This window comes from Pecten maximus, chromosome 14, assembly GCF_902652985.1.
Source record: "Pecten maximus chromosome 14, xPecMax1.1, whole genome shotgun sequence".
NCBI lineage: Eukaryota > Metazoa > Mollusca > Bivalvia > Pectinida > Pectinidae > Pecten > Pecten maximus.
The window spans coordinates 30,757,939-30,778,196 of NC_047028.1; the positions used below are offsets into that span (position 1 = coordinate 30,757,939).

General features: G+C 37.3%; 1 protein-coding gene across 1 annotated transcript in view; it reads right to left on the bottom strand.

Annotated features, from left to right (window-relative positions):
* LOC117341584 (peripheral plasma membrane protein CASK-like) overlaps positions 1–20,258 on the bottom strand; it is a 268,153-nt gene that overhangs the window by 236,013 nt on the left and 11,882 nt on the right. The window contains exon 2 of the mRNA XM_033903430.1: positions 6,529–6,600. Coding sequence (XP_033759321.1) covers positions 6,529–6,593 — 65 coding nt within the window. The 5' untranslated portion in view covers positions 6,594–6,600. The remainder of the gene's footprint in view (positions 1–6,528; positions 6,601–20,258) is intronic.

Sequence of the window (20,258 nt, forward strand, 5' to 3'; positions counted from 1 at the left end):
CAACTCTGGACGAAGTACATATCTACAACTCTGGGTGAAGTATATATCTACAACTCTGGGCGAAGTATATATCTACAACTCTGGGTGAAGTATATGTCTACAACTCTGGGTGAAGTATATATCTACAACTCTGGGTGGAGTATATATCTACAACTCTGGGTGAAGTATATGTCTACAATTCTGGGTGACCGTACATAACCACAAAACCTGTGAGAGTCATTTCTACAACTTGGTAGAAGTTTATACCCAACTCTGTGGAAATATCTAGCAACTCTGGAGTATATATCTACAATCTGTGAAGAAGAACAACTCTGGGCGAATATTATCTCAACAACCTCATGAAATTATCTCAATTGGTAAGTTAATATCTACAACTCGGTGAATATAATCTACACTCTGAGTGATATAACACAACTCTTTAAAGATTACTAAAATGGAAGATATACTCTACAATTGGGAGATTTTTTGAAGTTTTTACAACTCTAATATTACTACAATCTGTGAATGTTGTCTAACATCTGTGGATGAAATCTTATATCTACAACTCTGGCGAAGTAATATCTACAACTCTGGGCGAAGTATATATCTACATCTTTGAGTGGAGTATATATCTATAACTCTGGGTGAAGTATATATCTACAACTCTGGGTGGAGTATATATCTACAGCTCTGGGTGAAGTATATATCTACAACTCTGGGTGAAGTATATATCTACAACTCTGAGTGAAGTATATATCTACAACTCTGGGTGAAGTATATATCTACAACTCTGGGTGAAGTATATATCTACAACTCTGGGTGAAGTATATATCTACAACTCTGGGTGGAGTATATATCTACAACTCTGGGTGAAGTATATATCTACAACTCTGGGCTGAAGTATATATCTACAACTCTGGGCAAGGTATATATCTACAACTCTGGGTGAAGTATATATCTACAACTCTGGGTGAAGTATATATCTACAACTCTGGGTGAAGTATATATCTACAACTCTGGGCGAAGTATATATCTACAACTCTGGGTGAAGTATATATCTACAACTCTGGGTGAAGTATATATCTACAACTCTGGGTGAAGTATATATCTACATCTCAGGGTGAAGTATATATCTATAACTCTGGGCGAAGTATATATCTATAACTCTGGGCGAAGTATATATCTACAACTCTGGGTGGAGTATATATCTACAACTCTGGGTGAAGAATATATCTATAACTCTGGGCGAAGTATATATCTACAACTCTGGGTGAAGTATATATCTACAACTCTAGGCGAAGTATATATCTACAACTCTGGGCGAAGTATATATCTACATCTTTGAGTGGAGTATATATCTACAACTCTGGGTGAAGCATATTTCTATAACTCTGGGTGAAGTATATATCTACAACTCTGGGTGGAGTATATATCTACAACTCAGGGTGAAGCATATTTCTATAACTCTGGGTGAAGTATATATCTACAACTCTGGGTGGAGTATATATCTACAACTCTGGGCGAAGTACATATCTACAACTCTGGGTAAAGTATATATCTACAACTCTGTGTGAGGTATATATCTACAACTCTGGGTGAAGTATATATCTACAACTCTGGGTGAAGTATATATCTACAACTCTGGGCGAAGTATATATCTACAGCTCTGGGCGAAGTATATATCTACAACTCTGGGCGAAGTATATATAACCCTATAATGCTGTATATGTTCATGTTATTCAAGTTTTACAACATCTAAGGATAAGACCTTGAATTAACTGTAACAACTCTGGCAAGCCTCTTAATTCTTATCAGATTCTAAATTTCAGATCTGATTTACGATCAGTCTAAGAAAGAGACACCATTAAAAATATCCTTGTACAATATGACATAATGTTGACTTTTTTTTTTTTAGACGTCTGCTTTTTCTTTTAGAAAACCGATGTGACTATGACCGGTGTATAGTCTAACAGTGTAGTGTTTGTTTGTTATCTGATACTTTCAGTACAATGTCAGAAATAAACCTTTCAACAAAACCTCATTTCCTTACATGTTAGAAGTCACAAATATACATTTCAAAAAATCATTCTTAACAAATCTATGAAAAACCTTCATTTCACAAATTTATGGAAGATCCAAAATTCATGGATCTCAGAGAAAAACAAATTTATGCTCCCTACCCTTATTGCTCTGGAACATGCCTCCCATATATTGTTCAGAGAGGTAATCACCAACTACTACAGAGTTCCCACACAGTTCCCCCCCCCCCCCCCCCCCCCCCCCCCCCCCCCCCCCCCCCTTACATTTATCGTCCTGACCTAATTAGAGATATCATTATCATGGCACTTAATTATTGTCCTTAAACTTTGAGGTCTTGGCATTATATTGCCTTGGCCTATTTGACGTCCTTTTCTTAGGTGTAAGGATTCATTCACTAATCACAAAGAATCATTTTAATTCAGCCCGAGACTCTTATGCCTTTGGTATTGAGTTGTCTTTAAGGTTTAGGTTTATTTTGTTTAACGTCCTATTAACAGCCTGCAGGGTCATTTAAGGATGTGTCTGGTTTTGGTGGGGGAGGAAAGCCAAGAATCGGGAGAAAAACCACCAACCTACAGTCAGTACCAGGCAATTGCCCCACTTGGGTTTCAAACTCGCAACCCAGAGGTGGAGGTCTAGTGATAAAGTGTCGGAACACCTTAACCATTCGGCCACTGCAGCCCCTGGATTTAAGGACCATTAAGATAAAAAAGAGGGCCATTATTATAATCAACAGTGTTTTTTTTATCTTGGCCTTATATTTTATTGGTGTGGCCTAGGTCTACATCAGACAGTGTTAAGGAGCTGGGTGTGTAATCCAATGGAGATCATCGTGACAAACCGACGCTATCCATCTAGTCGACCAACATTTCATCGCTTAGACACCAAAACAATCACATATGTAAGTACTAATTAGATAGAGTAAGCTCAAATGTTCCTGAAGTGGTGACCATCTTCAGATATTCCACCTCAAACACACCAATCACAGAGCACAAAAGTGTCACATGACCTTAATTTAATTTTGACTGGTCAATTGTCTGAAGTGCTGTAACAAATTCGTTCTAAAGCAATATGGCAAAAACAAGTACAGTAGCATTTCAATGAGAAGACTTCTACTAACTTCTTTCAAATCCAATATTTACAATAACAGATTTTAGATTCAGTTCTACATCATTTTTCCTGGATGCATTTTACCTTATATATGCAGCCTGTTGAAATGACAGATAAAAAAACAATTTTGATTCAGAAAATTCTCAGTTTAAAAAGAAAAGAAAAATGGTTTTAAAAGAATGAACATTGCTAATTTGCACTTTTAACCAAAATCTTGTTTCTAAAATAATCCACATAGACAGCTCTCTGGCAATCCTGTCCAAAAACTGAAGTGGTATGGCCAGTATATGACAGGCGAGTCCCTTACGTTGTCATGGTAACAGGAGACGGAGTAGGAAATTCCCAATCTAGGCCAACATGCTTGTCCTGTAACCATGGTACCCCAAACTTCTTTGTGTATTCATGTATTCAAATGTAAGAAATCAATTTCCCATTGTCTGCCTTGACTCCCCGAAACTCTACCGATATTTCTCGTCTTAACAAGTAGGCTGATACTTATCATGTGTCTGGATGAGAAAACACAATGGCTCACATGACAATGCTTCCTGGATAAGCATCCATATCGTGTTATTGTTTCCAGGATATAAACTTTCCTGTTTATACACAAAGCGCCAAATTCTGTTGTATTACATAACTAAGCTGACATCAAGATTTCATGGTGCTATATTCCCATGGTGAAAATGCAGTGGATCTACACATAACATGATTACATCACATTCCTTTGGATGTACGCATAACATGATGACATCACAATCCACTGAATATACACATAACATGATGACATCACAGTACATTCCATTGAATGTACACATAACATGATGACATCATAATCCACTGAATGTACACATAACATTATGACATCACAGTACATTCCATTGGATGTACACAACATGATGACATCACAGTACATTCCATTGAATGTACACATAACATTATGACATCACAATCCACTGGATGCATATTCCATTGGATGTACACATGACATGATGACATCACATTACATTAGATGGACATGTACACATCACAGGATGACATCACATTCCATTTGATGTACACATAACATGATAACATCACATTACATTAGATCTACACATAACTTGATGACATCACATTACAGTTGATGTACACATATAACATGATACCATACCAATTACATGTTCAGCATGTTACTGTGGTGAAAATATGAGCCATTTTCAGATATATACTTTTGCTCTAAAAGACAATAATTCATAACCACACTTAACTTAAATTCATATTACCATGGCAACATCAACATCACAATTTTAATGTATTGTCTTGTAAAAGCAATTACAGGCTTTTATGTCAACAGCTAGATATTGTAAAACAGGTCCAAAGGAGACCAAAAAACAGCCCCTCCAAAACTACAACACATTCGGCTAGGTGACTTTTTGTATGTTTGGAAAACCATTTACTTAAACCAAGGGAGTAATTTGTCGGTTAATGAACCATTAAATCCAGTACAGAATAAAACAATGGTTCCTTGTGTGTGGCTGGAATTGGCCCCAGAAGACGGACTCGACCACTGAGTGATTGCATGATGTATAGCGCTGACATGCAATAGAGTCTGGTAAACGTAGAGTCTTCGACCCCACATACAAACCATCAAACCATGTCTCAGGACTTTGGCTTCTATATATAGCCATCCAAATATTGCACATACCCAATGCCCGAACTGCCCTACACAACAGTTGTTAAAAAGATGTAGATATAAAAAAATATTTATAATGAATCTAGACAAATTGATTAAAATTAGTTAACTGCAACTTAAAATTGTTTATCATTTAAGAAACAAAATTCATCCAGTGGTGGGACCGCCTGTTTGAATGTTTATCTCAAGGGTGTGATAATGCTACATCAGAAAGAAAAGTGGCATTAAAAAAAAAAAAAAAAAAACCATCGTGTAGGCGACTCCATTGATCAGGGAATCCAACCTGGGCCAAAACTAGATCCATGAAACACATATATGCTCTCCATAACACAACCCAAGTTGTCACTCCGACATGTCTACTATATGTTATAAAATGTTGCTGCAAAAATCCACGGACAAACGGACTGCCCAATAGATAGAAATCTCTTTAAAGTTTGCCATTTAATTCCATAATGTATAATCAAATTTTATTCACCGAAAAATTCAGCTATTTTAAAAAGACAAAAGACCGATAGGAATAATTTCAAAATGCAGATATACAAAAGACTGATAAGAATAATTTTAAAATGCAGATATCATACGCCCACAAATTCTTTAATCTTAAAAACAATTCTTGTGAGAGCAAGACATGTTTAACATAGATCTTTATGGTGAAAAAAAATCGGGCAATAGCTAACACTAAAAAGACTGCATTTAAAACGAAAGATGCCCTGTGTGTTTGTCTTAGACTATCCTGGTTAACTGCAAAGAATAAAAAATTTAAGATATGAAATTGATTTTAAAACAAAATCTCCCATCGCTGATTTGTCCCAGGTGGGAAATGTATACTGTTAAGAGAGGCCTGTCAATAAGTGGGTGGATTTTAGTATTTATTATACATGTTAGACTTTGTTATCAATATTTTTAATATTGAACAAAACAAAGCATTTAACATAACAGTTGTTAATATATTTAAATTTCCTTAATTTCTTGTAAACAACTGATGAATATATCAGAACAACTATATCTTGCTTCGTAAACATTACAAAAATACGCGAAGCCAAAGGTTTATGAACATTCCCAGAAATTTCCGATAACCAGGTAACTGCCTTTTCAAATAATGATTTTTTTTTTTTTTTTTTGCTAATTTTGAATCATTTTCGATCATCAGCCCATCACTAGTTTGGGAATTTCCGAAGTTAAGGAACAATGATGAAACTGGGGCTTGTACAAGAAGTCGAGAAGTCTCCAGAAACCTCCTGTTGACCATGTCGGGTATGTATGTAACCTGTATCTGGAATGTTGTTTTTGTCTGTTTGTGCCTCGAGTAAATAAAGATTTAAGCAGTGGTAAGTATGGTTATATCAACAGAGTACCTAGCCTTTACTTAAAGATTTCATGACTTTATTTTTCAAGGACTAAAATTCTGATCTTGAAATTTTCAAGCCAAATGGCCAAATCATCAATTTTGATTCCAAAGTTGGAGTGAGCGGCTTTTGTTGGCATTTTACCGAACTGCGATAGACTTGAGTGGGCTTATTACCAGGCATGGACTTACCACTGGCCAAATTATGCAATAAAACAATTTTATATCCTGTTTCCGAGTTTTTCCTACAACTTTAATTCTTAAGGTTAAAAACAAAGCCTCACAATAAATGACTGGTCTTTATTTACGTACCAGAACAAGTATACACGTTTTTTTTCAAGACTACATTACATTTTATAAATAGTTCAGGAACCGAAACACTTACTTTCCAATAGTTTCACAGATTTCGTACACGTCATCAAACAACACTTCCTCCTCATCCCCAGACATCTTGATGCTGAAAATATAACAAGCAAATAAATATATCTTACAGTTTGCCCAATACAGTTTAAAAATTTATATATATATACATGTAAACATATAAAGAGTAAAATGGCTTGTGCTTGATGTGGTTCAATATAACAAATCTTCATACCAGCTTAATGCAGATTTACTGAAAATTCAATTCATTATTTTGAAGTTTCTCAAAGTTTTTTAGTTTTTCAATTTTTTTTAATAGACAAACTTTAGATACATACAACTACTCTAGTACTTTATCTTCATTAGATTGAAGTGTTCAAACATTTTTTAATTGAATTGAAAAATTAAAAACATTTCACTCAAGCTAACTGAGTTAGGTAAAAAGTGTAACAGAGCAGGATAAAAAATGCTCCAACTATTGAATATATACTCCGAGTAGACTCATCGCTTAGTGCTGCCGCACTGACGTGATCAATGAAATTGATTTTTTTAAGAATGGAGTAGTTCACATTCTTTTTACAATGGACAATTGAATGGTAATCTTTAAATGGAACAAACATTACTGTAACATTTGTCAGAACTTAAACCTGTGACTACAAATTACTTTAGTCTTTAATCAATTAACAGGGGCTTTCTCTAAACATAGTCGATAACTAGCAACTACTCGACAACAGTATCAGTGGAACTGATGAAATGCGCCCAAAAACAGCTGTCTTGGAGGTAAATTCGCCCAAAAACAACTGTCTTGGAGGTGAATACGCCCAAAAACAACTGTCTTGGAGGTGATGAAATGCGCCCAAAAACAACTGTCTTGGAGGTGATGAATGCGCCCAAAAACAACTGTCTTGAAGGTGATGAATTCGCCCAAAAACAACTGTCTTGGAAGTGAATTCGCCCAAAAAAACCTGTCTTGGAGCTCGAGGTGATGAATGCGCCCAAAAACAACTGTCTTGGAGGTGTTTCCTGTCTAAGAATTTTATTTTTGGTCGTATTAGATACATATCTATAACAAGAGGCCCATGGGGCCTGTATCGCTCACCTGGTTGGATTAGACCAAATGTCAAAATAATGTTCATATTCTATTTGTTTTATTTGTAAATCTCTAACAATGCTATATATGGTTATAGTGTGGGAATCCGAACTGCTTTAAAGATTAATGAAGTCCAGATTCTCTAAGGTCTGAAAGACCTCAAGAATTGTTTTGAGAACATGCATGCATTCATCACTTTATGACAAGTAGCGATTTAAAGGAATTACCTCTATTTCCCCTATTGGGCCCCGCCCTTTTGGCCCCTTTGGGGTCAGAGCCACCATTTATGCAAAATCTGTTCCCCTTCCCCCAAGGATGTCTCTGACCAAATTGGGTTCAAATCCATTCACAACTTTATGACAAGTAGCGATTTAAAGGAATTACCTCTATTTCCCCTAATGGGCCCCGCCCTTTTGGCCCCTTTGGGGTCAGAGTCACCATTTATGCAAAATCTGTTCCCCTTTCCCCTAAGGATGTCTCTGACCAAATTGGGTTCAAATCCATTGATAACTTAATAACTAGTAGCAATTTAATGGAATTACCTCTATTTCCATTATTGGGCCCCGCCCCTTTGGCCCCTCGGGGGTCAGAGCCACCATTTATGCAAAATTTGTTCCCCTTTCCCCCGAGGATGTTTCTGACTAAATTGGGTTCAAATCCATTCATAACTTTATGACAAGTAGCGATTTAAAGGAATTACCTCTATTTCCCCTATTGGGTCCCACCCTTTTGGCCCCTTTGGGGTCAGAGCCACCATTTATGCAAAATCTGTTCCCCTTCCCCCAATGATGTCTCTGACCAAATTGGGTTCAAATCCATTGATAACTTAATAACTAGTAGCAATTTAATGGAATTACCTCTATTTCCATTATTGGGCCCCGCCCCTTTGGCCCCTCGGGGGTCAGAGCCACCATTTATGCAAAATTTGTTCCCCTTCCCCCGAGGATGTTTCTGACTAAATTGGGTTCAAATCCATTCATAACTTTATGACAAGTAGCGATTTAAAGGAATTACCTCTATTTCCCCTATTGGGTCCCACCCTTTTGGCCCCTTTGGGGTCAGAGCCATCATTTATGCAAAATCTGTTCCCCTTCCCCCAATGATGTCTCTGACCAAATTGGGTTCAAATCCATAGATAACTTAATAACTAGTAGCAATTTAAAGGAATTACCTCTATTTCCATTATTGGGCCCCGCCCCTTTGGCCCCTCGGGGGTCAGAGTCACTATTTATGCAAAATCTGTTCCCCTTCTGCCAAGGATGTTTCTGACCAAAGTGGGATCAAATCCATTCATAACTTTATGACTAGTAGCGATTTAAAGGAATTACCTCTATTTCCCCTATTGGGCCCCGCCCTTTTGGCCCCTTTGGGGTCAGATCCACCATTTATGCAAAATCTGTTCTCCTTCCCCTAAGGATGTCTCTGACCAAATTGGGTTCAAATCCATTCATAACTTTATGACAAGTAGCGATTTAAAGGAATTGCCTCTATTTCCCCTATTGGGCCCGCCCCTGCGGCCCCTGGGGGGTCAGAGCCACCATTTATGCAAATTCTGATCCCCTTCTGCCAAGGATGTTTCTGACCAAATTTGGTAAAAATCCAATAAGAACTTTTTGACTAGTAGCGATTTGAAGCAAATGTTGACGGACGGACGACGGACGGACGGACGACGGACGGACGGAGGGACGGACGACGGACGCCGCGCCATGACATAAGCTCACCGGACCTACGGTGCAGGTGAGCTAAAAATAATATCTATATGTATCACTTGATGAAGATGTGTGGATATATAGGACAAGCTTTAATCTTGGAGATATTGAATCCACATTTTAAATTACAACAACTGAACATCTATTTGTCCACTTAGATGAAATCATTTGTATTTATTCATAGATTTAGAACAATTGATACTTTAAATATTTTTAGATATGAAAGCGTTTTAGAAAAGAATGGTGTTGAAATAGTTGTCTGATAAAATGATCTAGCAAGAGACAAGTCTGTAAAAAGGAGTTGAAACCACACAATGAAATATTTCATTAAACTGACATGTTAACTTTGCACGAACTTTGATGCTGAAAAAGCTAATTGTGACTAGGATGCTTTTCGCAGTTAGAATTACCACCATTTAAGAATAATACAATGTGAAACAGAGGTAACATTTTGAGCGTTGTTTGTGTTTACGGCAAAATTGAGTAATTTTCACTTAAACTACACTGTACCAGGATGTTGATAGCGATCCTAAATATCACAGATCAACTGTAATTGATGTGTCAAATCTATTATTTAAAATGCTAGCGACCAAGTTAAACATTACATATTCACTCAGTAAGTCTGCTATACTTTCTACATAATGCAATTTTGAAGAGAAATATTTTAAACTACCCATATTAAACATTGCCAATAACACTGTAGGTATTGTATGTGTGACATTTTCTTTGGATAACACTATAAGTATAGTAAATATGACATTTCAGTGAGATAACACTATAATGAAATATACATATGACATTTCAGTATGATAACACTATAGATAAAGTAAACATATGACATTTCAGTGTGATAACACTTTAGGTATAGTATATATGCGACATTTCAGTCAGATTACACTATATGTGAAATATACATGTGACATTTCAGTATGATAACACTATAGGTAAAGTATAAATATGACATTTCAGTATGATAACACTATATGTATAGTATATATGTGACATTTCAGTCAGATAACACTATAGGTATAGTACATATATGACATTTCAGTCAGATAACACTATAGGTATAGTATATATGTGACTTTTCGGTGAGATAACACTATAGGTTTAGTATGTGTGACTTTTCGGTGAGATAACACTATAGGTAAAGTATATATATTTCAGTGTACTATACATTGGCTAAACAACAGCAGTTAAATCAGTCACTGATATAGACTTTTGCATTGTAAAGATGTTTATCTTACATGTAAACAAATTTCCTCTTATAGATTTCATCCTGCAGGGTAATTATTTTAAGTCTGATTTGTAATCAGTCCCCGGTTGTATGGATTAGCTAGTCTTTTTCACCAGCAGATCAGTAAAAATGCCAAAGCATCACAGACAACAACTAATGGTTGTGTACTTAGTCTGAGCCGATACAAATAAACACCGTCTCTTACCAGTTTGTTCAAGTTTGTTTGTTTTTTCAAAGGCTAAAAATAGTAATTATGTGTTTCTGGTTTCTGAAAGCATTTTTATCACTAAACTCTGTAATGAGAGATTTATTCTTAGAGCCAAGATGGACGAGAAAATTCTGCGTTGAGTAACTAAGGGACATTGTCTGTTGGTGATATGCGTTAACCTTTAGGTGTGGACTAAAGGGAGCGTTGTCTGTTGGTGATATGAGTTAACATTTTGGTGTAGACTAAAGGGAGCGTTGTCTGTTGGTGATATGAGTAAATTGTTTGGTGTGGACTAAAGGGAGCGTTGTCTGTTGGTGATATGAGTAAATTGTTTGGTGTGGACTAAAGGGAGCGTTGTCTGTTGGTGATATGAGTTAACATTTAGGTGTGGACTAAAGGGAGCGTTGTCTGTTGGTGATATGAGTTAATTGTTTGTTGTGGACTAAAGGGAGCGTTGTCTGTTGGTGATATGAGTAAATTGTTTGGTGTGGACTAAAGGGAGCGTTGTCTGTTGGTGATATGAGTTAATTGTTTGGTGTGGACTAAAGGGAGCGTTGTCTGTTGGTGATATGAGTAAATTGTTGGTGTGGACTAAAGGGAGCGTTGTCTGTTGGTGATATGAGTTAACATTTTGGTGTGGACTAAAGGGAGCATTGTCTGTTGGTGATATGAGTAAATTGTTTGGTGTGGACTAAAGGGAGAGTTGTCTGTTGGTGATATGAGTAAACATTTTGGTGTGGACTAAAGGGAGCGTTGTCTGTTGGTGATATGCGTTAACATTTTGGTTTGGACTAAAGGGAGCGTTGTCTGTTGGTGATATGAGTAAATTGTTTGGTGTGGACTAAAGGGAGCGTTGCCTGTTGGTGATATGAGTTAACATTTTGGTGTGGACTAAAGGGAGCGTTGTCTGTTGGTGATATGAGTAAATTGTTTGGTGTGGACTAAAGGGAGCGTTGTCTGTTGGTGATATGAGTAAATTGTTTGGTGTGGACTAAAGGGAGTGTTGTCTGTTGGTGACATGAGTTAACAGCTTGGTGTGGACTAAAGGGAGCGTTGTCTGTTGGTGACATGAGTTAACCTTTTGGTTTGGACTAAAGGGAGCGTTGTCTGTTGGTGATATGAGTTAACATTTTGTTGTGGACTAAAGGGAGCGTTGTCTGTTGGTGATATGAGTAAATTGTTTGGTGTGGACTAAAGGGAGCGTTGCCTGTTGGTGATATGAGTTAACATTTTGGTGTGGACTAAAGGGAGCGTTGCCTGTTGGTGATATGAGTTAACATTTTGTTGTGGACTAAAGGGAGCGTTGTCTGTTGGTGATATGAGTTAACCTTTTGTTGTGGACTAAAGGGAGCGTTGTCTGTTGGTGATATGAGTTAACCTTTTAGTGTGGACTAAAGGGAGCGTTGTCTGTTGGTGATATGAGTAAACATTTTGGTGTGGACTAAAGGGAGCGTTGTCTGTTGGTGATATGAGTAAACCTTTTGTTGTGGACTAAAGGGAGCGTTGTCTGTTGGTGATATGAGTTAACCTTTTGGTGTGGACTAAAGGGAGCGTTGTCTGTTGGTGATATGAGTAAACATTTTGGTGTGGACTAAAGGGAGCGTTGCCTGTTGGTGATATGAGTAAATTGTTTGGTGTGGACTAAAGGGAGCGTTGTCTGTTGGTGATATGAGTTAACCTTTTGGTGTGGACTAAAGGGAGCATTGTCTGTTGGTGATATGAGTTAACATTTTGGTGTGGACTAAAGGGAGCGTTGTCTGTTGGTGATATGAGTTAACCTTTTGGTGTAGACTAAAGGGAGCGTTGTCTGTTGGTGATATGAGTAAATTGTTTGGTGTGAACTAAAGGGAGCGTTGTCTGTTGGTGATATGAGTTAACATTTTGGTGTGGACTAAAGGGAGCATTGTCTGTTGGTGATATGAGTTAACATTTTGGTGTGGACTAAAGGGAGCGTTGTCTGTTGGTGATATGAGTTAACCTTTAGGTGTGGACTAAAGGGAGCGTTGTCTGTTGGTGATATGAGTTAACCTTTAGGTGTGGACTAAAGGGAGCGTTGTCTGTTGGTGATATGAGTAAATTGTTTGGTGTGGACTAAAGGGAACGTTGTCTGTTGGTGATATGAGTAAATTGTTTGGTGTGGACTAAAGGGAGCATTGTCTGTTGGTGATATGAGTTAACATTTTGGTGTAGACTAAAGGGAGCATTGTCTGTTGGTGACATGAGTTAACCTTTGGGTGTGGACTAAAGGGAGCGTGGTCTGTTGGTGATATGAGTTAACCTTTTGGTGTAGACTAAAGGGAGCGTTGTCTGTTGGTGACATGAGTTAACATTTTGGTGTGGACTAAAGGGAGCGTTGTCTGTTGGTGACATGAGTTAACATTTGGGTGTGGACTAAAGGGAGCGTTGTCTGTTGGTGATATGAGTTAACCTTTAGGTGTGGACTAAATTAAGGGAGCGTTGTCTGTTGGTGATATGAGTAAATTGTTTGGTGTGGACTAAAGGGAGCATTGTCTGTTGGTGATATGAGTAAATTGTTTGGTGTGGACTAAAGGGAGCGTTGTCTGTTGGTGATATGAGTAAATTGTTTGGTGTGGACTAAAGGGAGCGTTGTCTGTTGGTGATATCAGTAAATTGTTTGGTGTGGACTAAAAGCAGCGTTGTCTGTTGGTGATATGAGTAAACCTTTTGTTGTGGACTAAAGGGAGCGTTGTCTGTTGGTGATAACAGATATGAGTTAACCTTTTGGTTTGGACTAAAGGGAGCGTTGTCTGTTGGTGATATGAGTAAATTGTTTGGTGTGGACTAAAGGGAGCGTTGTCTGTTGGTGATATGAGTTAACCTTTTGGTTTGGGCTAAAGGGAGCGTTGTCTGTTGGTGATATGAGTTAACCTTTTGGTTTGGACTAAAGGGAGCGTTGTCTGTTGGTGATATGAGTAAATTGTTTGGTGTGGACTAAAGGGAGCGTTGTCTGTTGGTGATATGAGTAAATTGTTTGGTGTGGACTAAAGGGAGCGTTGTCTGTTGGTGATATGAGTTAACCTTTTGGTTTGGACTAAAGGGAGCGTTGTCTGTTGGTGATATGAGTTAACCTTTTGGTTTGGACTAAAGGGAGCGTTGTCTGTTGGTGATATGAGTAAATTGTTTGGTGTGGACTAAAGGGAGCGTTGTCTGTTGGTGATATGAGTAAATTGTTTGGTGTGGACTAAAGGGAGCGTTGTCTGTTGGTGATATGAGTTAACAGTTTGTTGTGGACTAAAGGGAGCGTTGTCTGTTGGTGATATGAGTAAATTGTTTGGTGTGGACTAAAGGGAGCATTGTCTGTTGGTGATATGAGTTAACATTTTGGTGTGGACTAAAGGGAGTGTTGTCTGTTGGTGATACGAGTTAATGTTTTGGTGTGGACTAAAGGGAGCGTTGCCTGTTGGTGATATGAGTTAACATTTTGGTTTGGACTAAAGGGAGCGTTGCCTGTTGGTGACATGAGTTAACCTTTTGGTGTTGACTAAAGGGAGCGTTGTCTGTTGGTGATATGAGTTAATTGTTTGTTGTGGACTAAAGGGAGCGTTGCCTGTTGGTGATATGAGTTAACTTTTGGTTTGGACTAAAGGGAGAGTTGTCTGTTGGTGATATGAGTAAACATTTTGGTGTGGACTAAAGGGAGCGTTGTCTGTTAGTGATATGAGTTAACCTTTTGGTTTGGACTAAAGGGAGCGTTGTCTGTTGGTGATATGAGTTAACATTTTGGTGTGGACTAAAGAGAGCATTGTCTGTTGGTGATATGAGTAAATTGTTCGGTGTGGACTAAAGGGAGCGTTGTCTGTTGGTGATATGAGTAAACATTTTGTTGTGGACTAAAGGGAGCATTTTTGCTAATATCATAGACTTTTAATTTGGGTAAAAACATAAAAAAATGAATGCTAAGTGTTTTGAAAGGGCCTTTCTATTAGCACACAAAAAACACTGCCCATTACTGCTATACAATTCTAGAGACACTAAAAAAGTGATCAAAAATTCCAAATCATATTACAAAGTATAATGTTATCTCGGAAATCCATAGCTATAGGGATGGCCGCTCTAGGCTAATACGATCTCACACTGAAGGTTACTATCGCTTGATATTATGTATACCAGATCAGGGATTTACAATAAAAGGCTGGTCTGGTTAACACGACTGATGTTCTAATTCACTAATGTGAACGATGTATTAGAAATACGATCAACACATTGATGATGTATATGATGATGAGATAATATAATCTTTGTAATCATATATAATGATCAGACAAATTTCAGCAGTATTATTTTTCTGACAAAACTTTTCAATCTAAATGGCAGCTTTTATGGTCGTTTCTCACAAAGAGTATTCATTTAATGGTAATTTCAGGCTGAACGACAGTCTCTACAAATTAATGTTCTGAATATTGTTAACCACATTATTTTTCATAATTTATATCTTTGCCTTTTCAACAGCTCCATCAGGATACATCAACATAAGACCAACTATGTCCTGTAAATCCACAGGCAGTGTATCTGACTTGTACATTCATCAATAAATTTGGGGAATCACACATTTCAAGCAAAATGATGCCAATTATAAATTCTGCTAACATTAGAAGGCTGAATGTAATTTTTCTTTTATTTCCTGTTTTTATCCGAACAAAGAACAATTTCAATTTTTTATCTTCCTTTCCGAATTCTATTAAATATAAGAAGTAAAAACATCCTTCAGTAATAACATGTTTGACCTAGCGGTTATCCAATAAATTCACACACATCCATTTCAGTATCTGGTAAACTTCAAGAAAAGAAAAACCCCAGGTCCAATGGCGAAAGGCCAGAAAATTTGGTCTGTGGATATTATAAGTAAATATCAGAATTACTTGCCAGATCAACAAATGTTTATTTCCTTTTGAATATTTCAAAATGCTACATATGAATTCAGTTAAATTGGAATGTACACCATATGTTAACTTCGGGCCAGTACTTCTGGAAACGAACTTGCTCAATGGACGGGTGAAGCTGTCATATCATTATTTACTTGCCCTTTACTTGATCTGCTAATTTACTTTAACAAGGATGGATAGTATTGCAACAGCAATACAAAGTCCCCTGCCTGAGCTAGAAGTGCACCTATTCATTTCCCATTTTTTTTTTTTTTAAATGGTTTTTCGAAAAAAAACAAATGTGGGATGCACAACTACATGTTATACTGATCATGTATACCAAGTTTTGTTAAAATCGGAGTAGTACTTCAGGAGGAGTTGTCCGGACAACTATTGCGTGACAGACAGATGGACGGACGGACGGAGGGTAAACCTATAGTCCCCCCGTTTTTCAAACGGCAGGGGACTAATAATATTGGGAATTTTTTTAATTTCAGTTACTTCCCAACCAATTATTAAAACTCTCTTCAAATGAACAGAACACAGGATTGTACATAATCAAGGCCAATGTATACAGCACAAATGTAGCGGGACGCCTTAACCATAATTCCACTTATATATATCGCCAAATCCTTTATATTGCCAGAATTTTGCTCGATCAATGATAAGATTATATAATGAGATTTTTCTGTATGTGTAGAAAATGTACATGAACACCACTAGGCTAAAAACACGTCAGATGAAGCTTGCAGCCATTGCAGGACATGTCACCGGCAATCATTGATCGGTCCTTTACATTGCTAATTCACATACAGTTAATGTCTTGCATGGCTTGATTCGCTCATCAAACCGATTGATGATATGATAAAAACAGAAGAGAATGCGTGAAAGCAAACTGACATTTAAATAAAAGCAGTTCACAATTACCAAACATTAGCATATACCCAGACCAAAAACAGTGGCTGCGTTTCTGTAGAACTCCAATGGTGCGTGTTTACCGAGTGGGGACTGCCTCCGAAACTGACAAAATAATGATGAGCTTGTCTCTAATAACCCATTGTTGACCAAACTTACAAGCTGCTATAAGGAATTTCAAAGATAATTCATCTCCTACAAAGAGTAATTTTGATTGAATGAAGACTAGAATAGGAGGTATATCTCTATCTCAAAATTTTACACATTTTCCAATATTCTCCTCAAATCTCTTTTCTGAAAGTTTTTATCTTTTAAATTAAAGTGAAGGCATCCCAAAGCATTACAGTCAATACATTCATACAGCTAACATTTTGCTTTCTGGTTCCAAACGTTTGAAATCTGGACCTTAAAAACATAGCAAGGAAGCTAAATATACATTATATACATTATGCGACTCTTGTTTCCTTCCACCTCCATATCTACTGTGCTAACGGAAATGTAAATAAATAGCAGAACAATAGTCATATATAAGCTTTAATTTGATTTATTTCAATGCTGATTACCTTCCCAAATAACATAACTGTTGTTCTAAGTGATCAAGCATTCACCATATATGAACTTGTCCTATATTACCGATGGTGAATTCAATATTTCAAATATTATATATATGTTAGTCCCATAGTGTGATACATTTGTATATTAGACCATTCAAGCTAATTAGTTCCCCACCAAATGTGAAATTATACAAAAAGAATCAACAATTTTTTTTTCTCTGATAAAAGTCACTGCCCAGACACTTTTCTTTAATGTAGGTCATAGGTCAAAATGTAAGTCAAATTGACCTATTTTTATTACTTGACACACAGAAACCATAAAGTAAGAAGTTCTAGTGACAGTAGTGAAGGAGATACAGACAGGACAAAGGAAGAAAGTACGGAGAGACGTAAAGACTGAAGGACAAATAGAAAGGTTAACAGACACCTGCATGCAAATTATAGTCATCACTCCGCCATCCCCTCCAGGTACCAGGAGGACTATGAGGTCTATAGGGCCTGCATCGTTCAACACATCATTATGTTTGCAATTACGTGTGTATCTCAAATAATTGAAATATTGATGAAAAAAATTTCCAATTTATTTACCCTGCATGCTGCTTTAAAATTCTTATTAATAGCGAGAATGGCGCTGGTTCTGAATCATATATAGTTTGTAATATTTGCGAGTTATCTAATTTCACTGTATTCACAGCCATTAAATACAGTGTGAAAATATCAATTTATACACTGTTTCATGTATTGACCGGTTTACTGCATAATGTTAACAAGATGTGGTTGCACGAAATGTAATAACTGCAAACTAGTTCTGTTTGTTTTTGTTTATTTAGTTTACCGTCCTATTAACAGCAAGGGTCATTTTAGGACGGGTCAGGTTTTTGAGGTGGAGGAAAGCCGGGGACCCAAAGAAAAACCATCAGCCTAGGTCAGTACCAGGCAACTGCCCCACATGGGTTTTGAACTCGCAACCCAGAGGTGGAAGACAGTGTCGGCACACCTTATCCACTGAGCCAGCGGGGCCCCTATTTCTATTTGGACAACTGCGAAATATTGCCCCATGAATTAACAACTGAACAGTAAATACAGGGCATGTATTTCACGACATGTTCTGTCAGAATTATCCAAAAAGCAAATCAATGAAATTATCACGTTTGATGTATCTCCCCTACTATATATTGTGACATTTTATTGATTCAGCCCATTTTTATTTTTCTGATTTTCCTTCTGGATTTCAACAGCTGAATTATGAAGCACTTGTTTATCCATGCATAATATTGTTTATTTCATATTTATAGGCACTTGTCACTTTGTGTCTTTTGAATGGTCCATTGTGTTGTCTTATAACCAAGGGGTCAGATCACGATAGCTATGAGCATTAGCCTATACATAAACTCGGGTGAAAATCTGAGGCACATGGCAATTTGTGTTTCTCAGGAAACTGTGAAGCGGTCCGGTCTGCGCTCATACTGGTTGTGTCCTTGGGCAAGACACTTTACCTTAATTGCTCTGGAATATGGCATGACTGGCCTCCCATATGTTGTTCAGAGGTAGCCACCAGCTACTACAAGGAGACTCTACTTCAAAATATCTCTGGCTGTTTTCAGGAAGCTGATCAGAAACGGTCCAGTCTGCGCTCATACTGGTTGTGTCCTTGGGCAAGACACTTTACCTTAATTGCTCTGGATGGCGCAACTGACCTCCCATATGTTGTTCAGAGGTAGCTACCAGCTACTACAAGAAGACTCTACCTCAAAATATCTCTGGCTGTTTTCAGGAAGCTGATCAGAAACGGTCCAGTCTGCGCTCATGCTGGTTGTGTCCTTGGGCAGGACACTTTACCTTAATTGCTCTGGAATATGACACGACTGGCCTCCCATATGTTGTTCAGTGAGGTAGCCACCAACTACTACAAGGAGACTCTACCTCAAAATGTCCCTGGCTGTTCTTGGGAAGATGATCAGAAAACGGCCCAGTCTGCACTCATGCTGGTTGTGTCCTTGGGCAAGACACTTTACCTTAATTGCTCTGGAATATGGCATGACTGGCCTCCCATACACTTCTGTATGTTGTTCAGTGAGGTAGCCACCAGCTACTACAAGAAAACCCTACCTCAGAACGTCTCTGACTGTTCACAGGTGATAAATGCAACAATCAAATCAGACAATCAGGTATTACAATCTGTGACATTTTCATCGAATACTCAAGGAAACGAGAGACAGTTTCATTCCCTATCCGGACCGGAGTGGGCTTATTAGAATTGAGACAGTACCAGAATCAATATCTAATAATTCATTACATAAAACACCCGTGTAATCCTATTTCTATCATTTGCCCTCAATGTGTCTGTTTAATTAACATCCATATCTACACTGGAAATTCTCTCCTACATTTTAATTACATTTGTAGATTTAATCTAATCTTTATTCCTGTTCAAATTTTCGTGTTGAGCTGTTTCGTCAATGTCTGTGTGCCCCAAGGTACAGAATTCAGGAAATCACCTAGAATCTAATACGAATTCCAGAGTACGAATATCAGCATTAATGACAATTGAACTGATAACATCATCCAACTACTTATACACATTGTGTTTGATATCAACGAAAACATCCCATGTACCAAAGATATAGCAGTATAATACAAGTTTCCATTTTAAAAGATTTATGAAACCAGTCATCATTTTTTCTTTCATTTCAGCAAGCTCCAACCTCTGACCAAATAACATGGAAAATTATGAAAGATTTTCTGTATCATATCTATCCATAATAAAATTGCAAGATTTTTTTTTTTTTTTTCAAACATTGGTGAAAACAAAATTTTCTCTTCTCAAGCTGATATGCAGGGTTCGACATTTAAAGCCAAATAGCACTGGGAAAGTAAAACAACATGGGTCCGGACTATCTAATTCTCATTTTACTTGCCGGGAAAACTAAATGTCCACTGTACATGTACAGTGTTAGATTGGCTAACACTATATAAGAAACTTCAATCTTTTTTTCTTTTCTTTTTTTTTCAAAATGAGCATTGTTAAAAATTGCAGTTTTCTTTGTTTTTAATTGTAGTTGTAGTTCTGCTATAAAAGATACCATAGTTGTGACTACCCAGCTACTGTAATGGGTAATAGCCCCATGGGAAGTAATTCTGCAAGAGACTGGTGTCCTT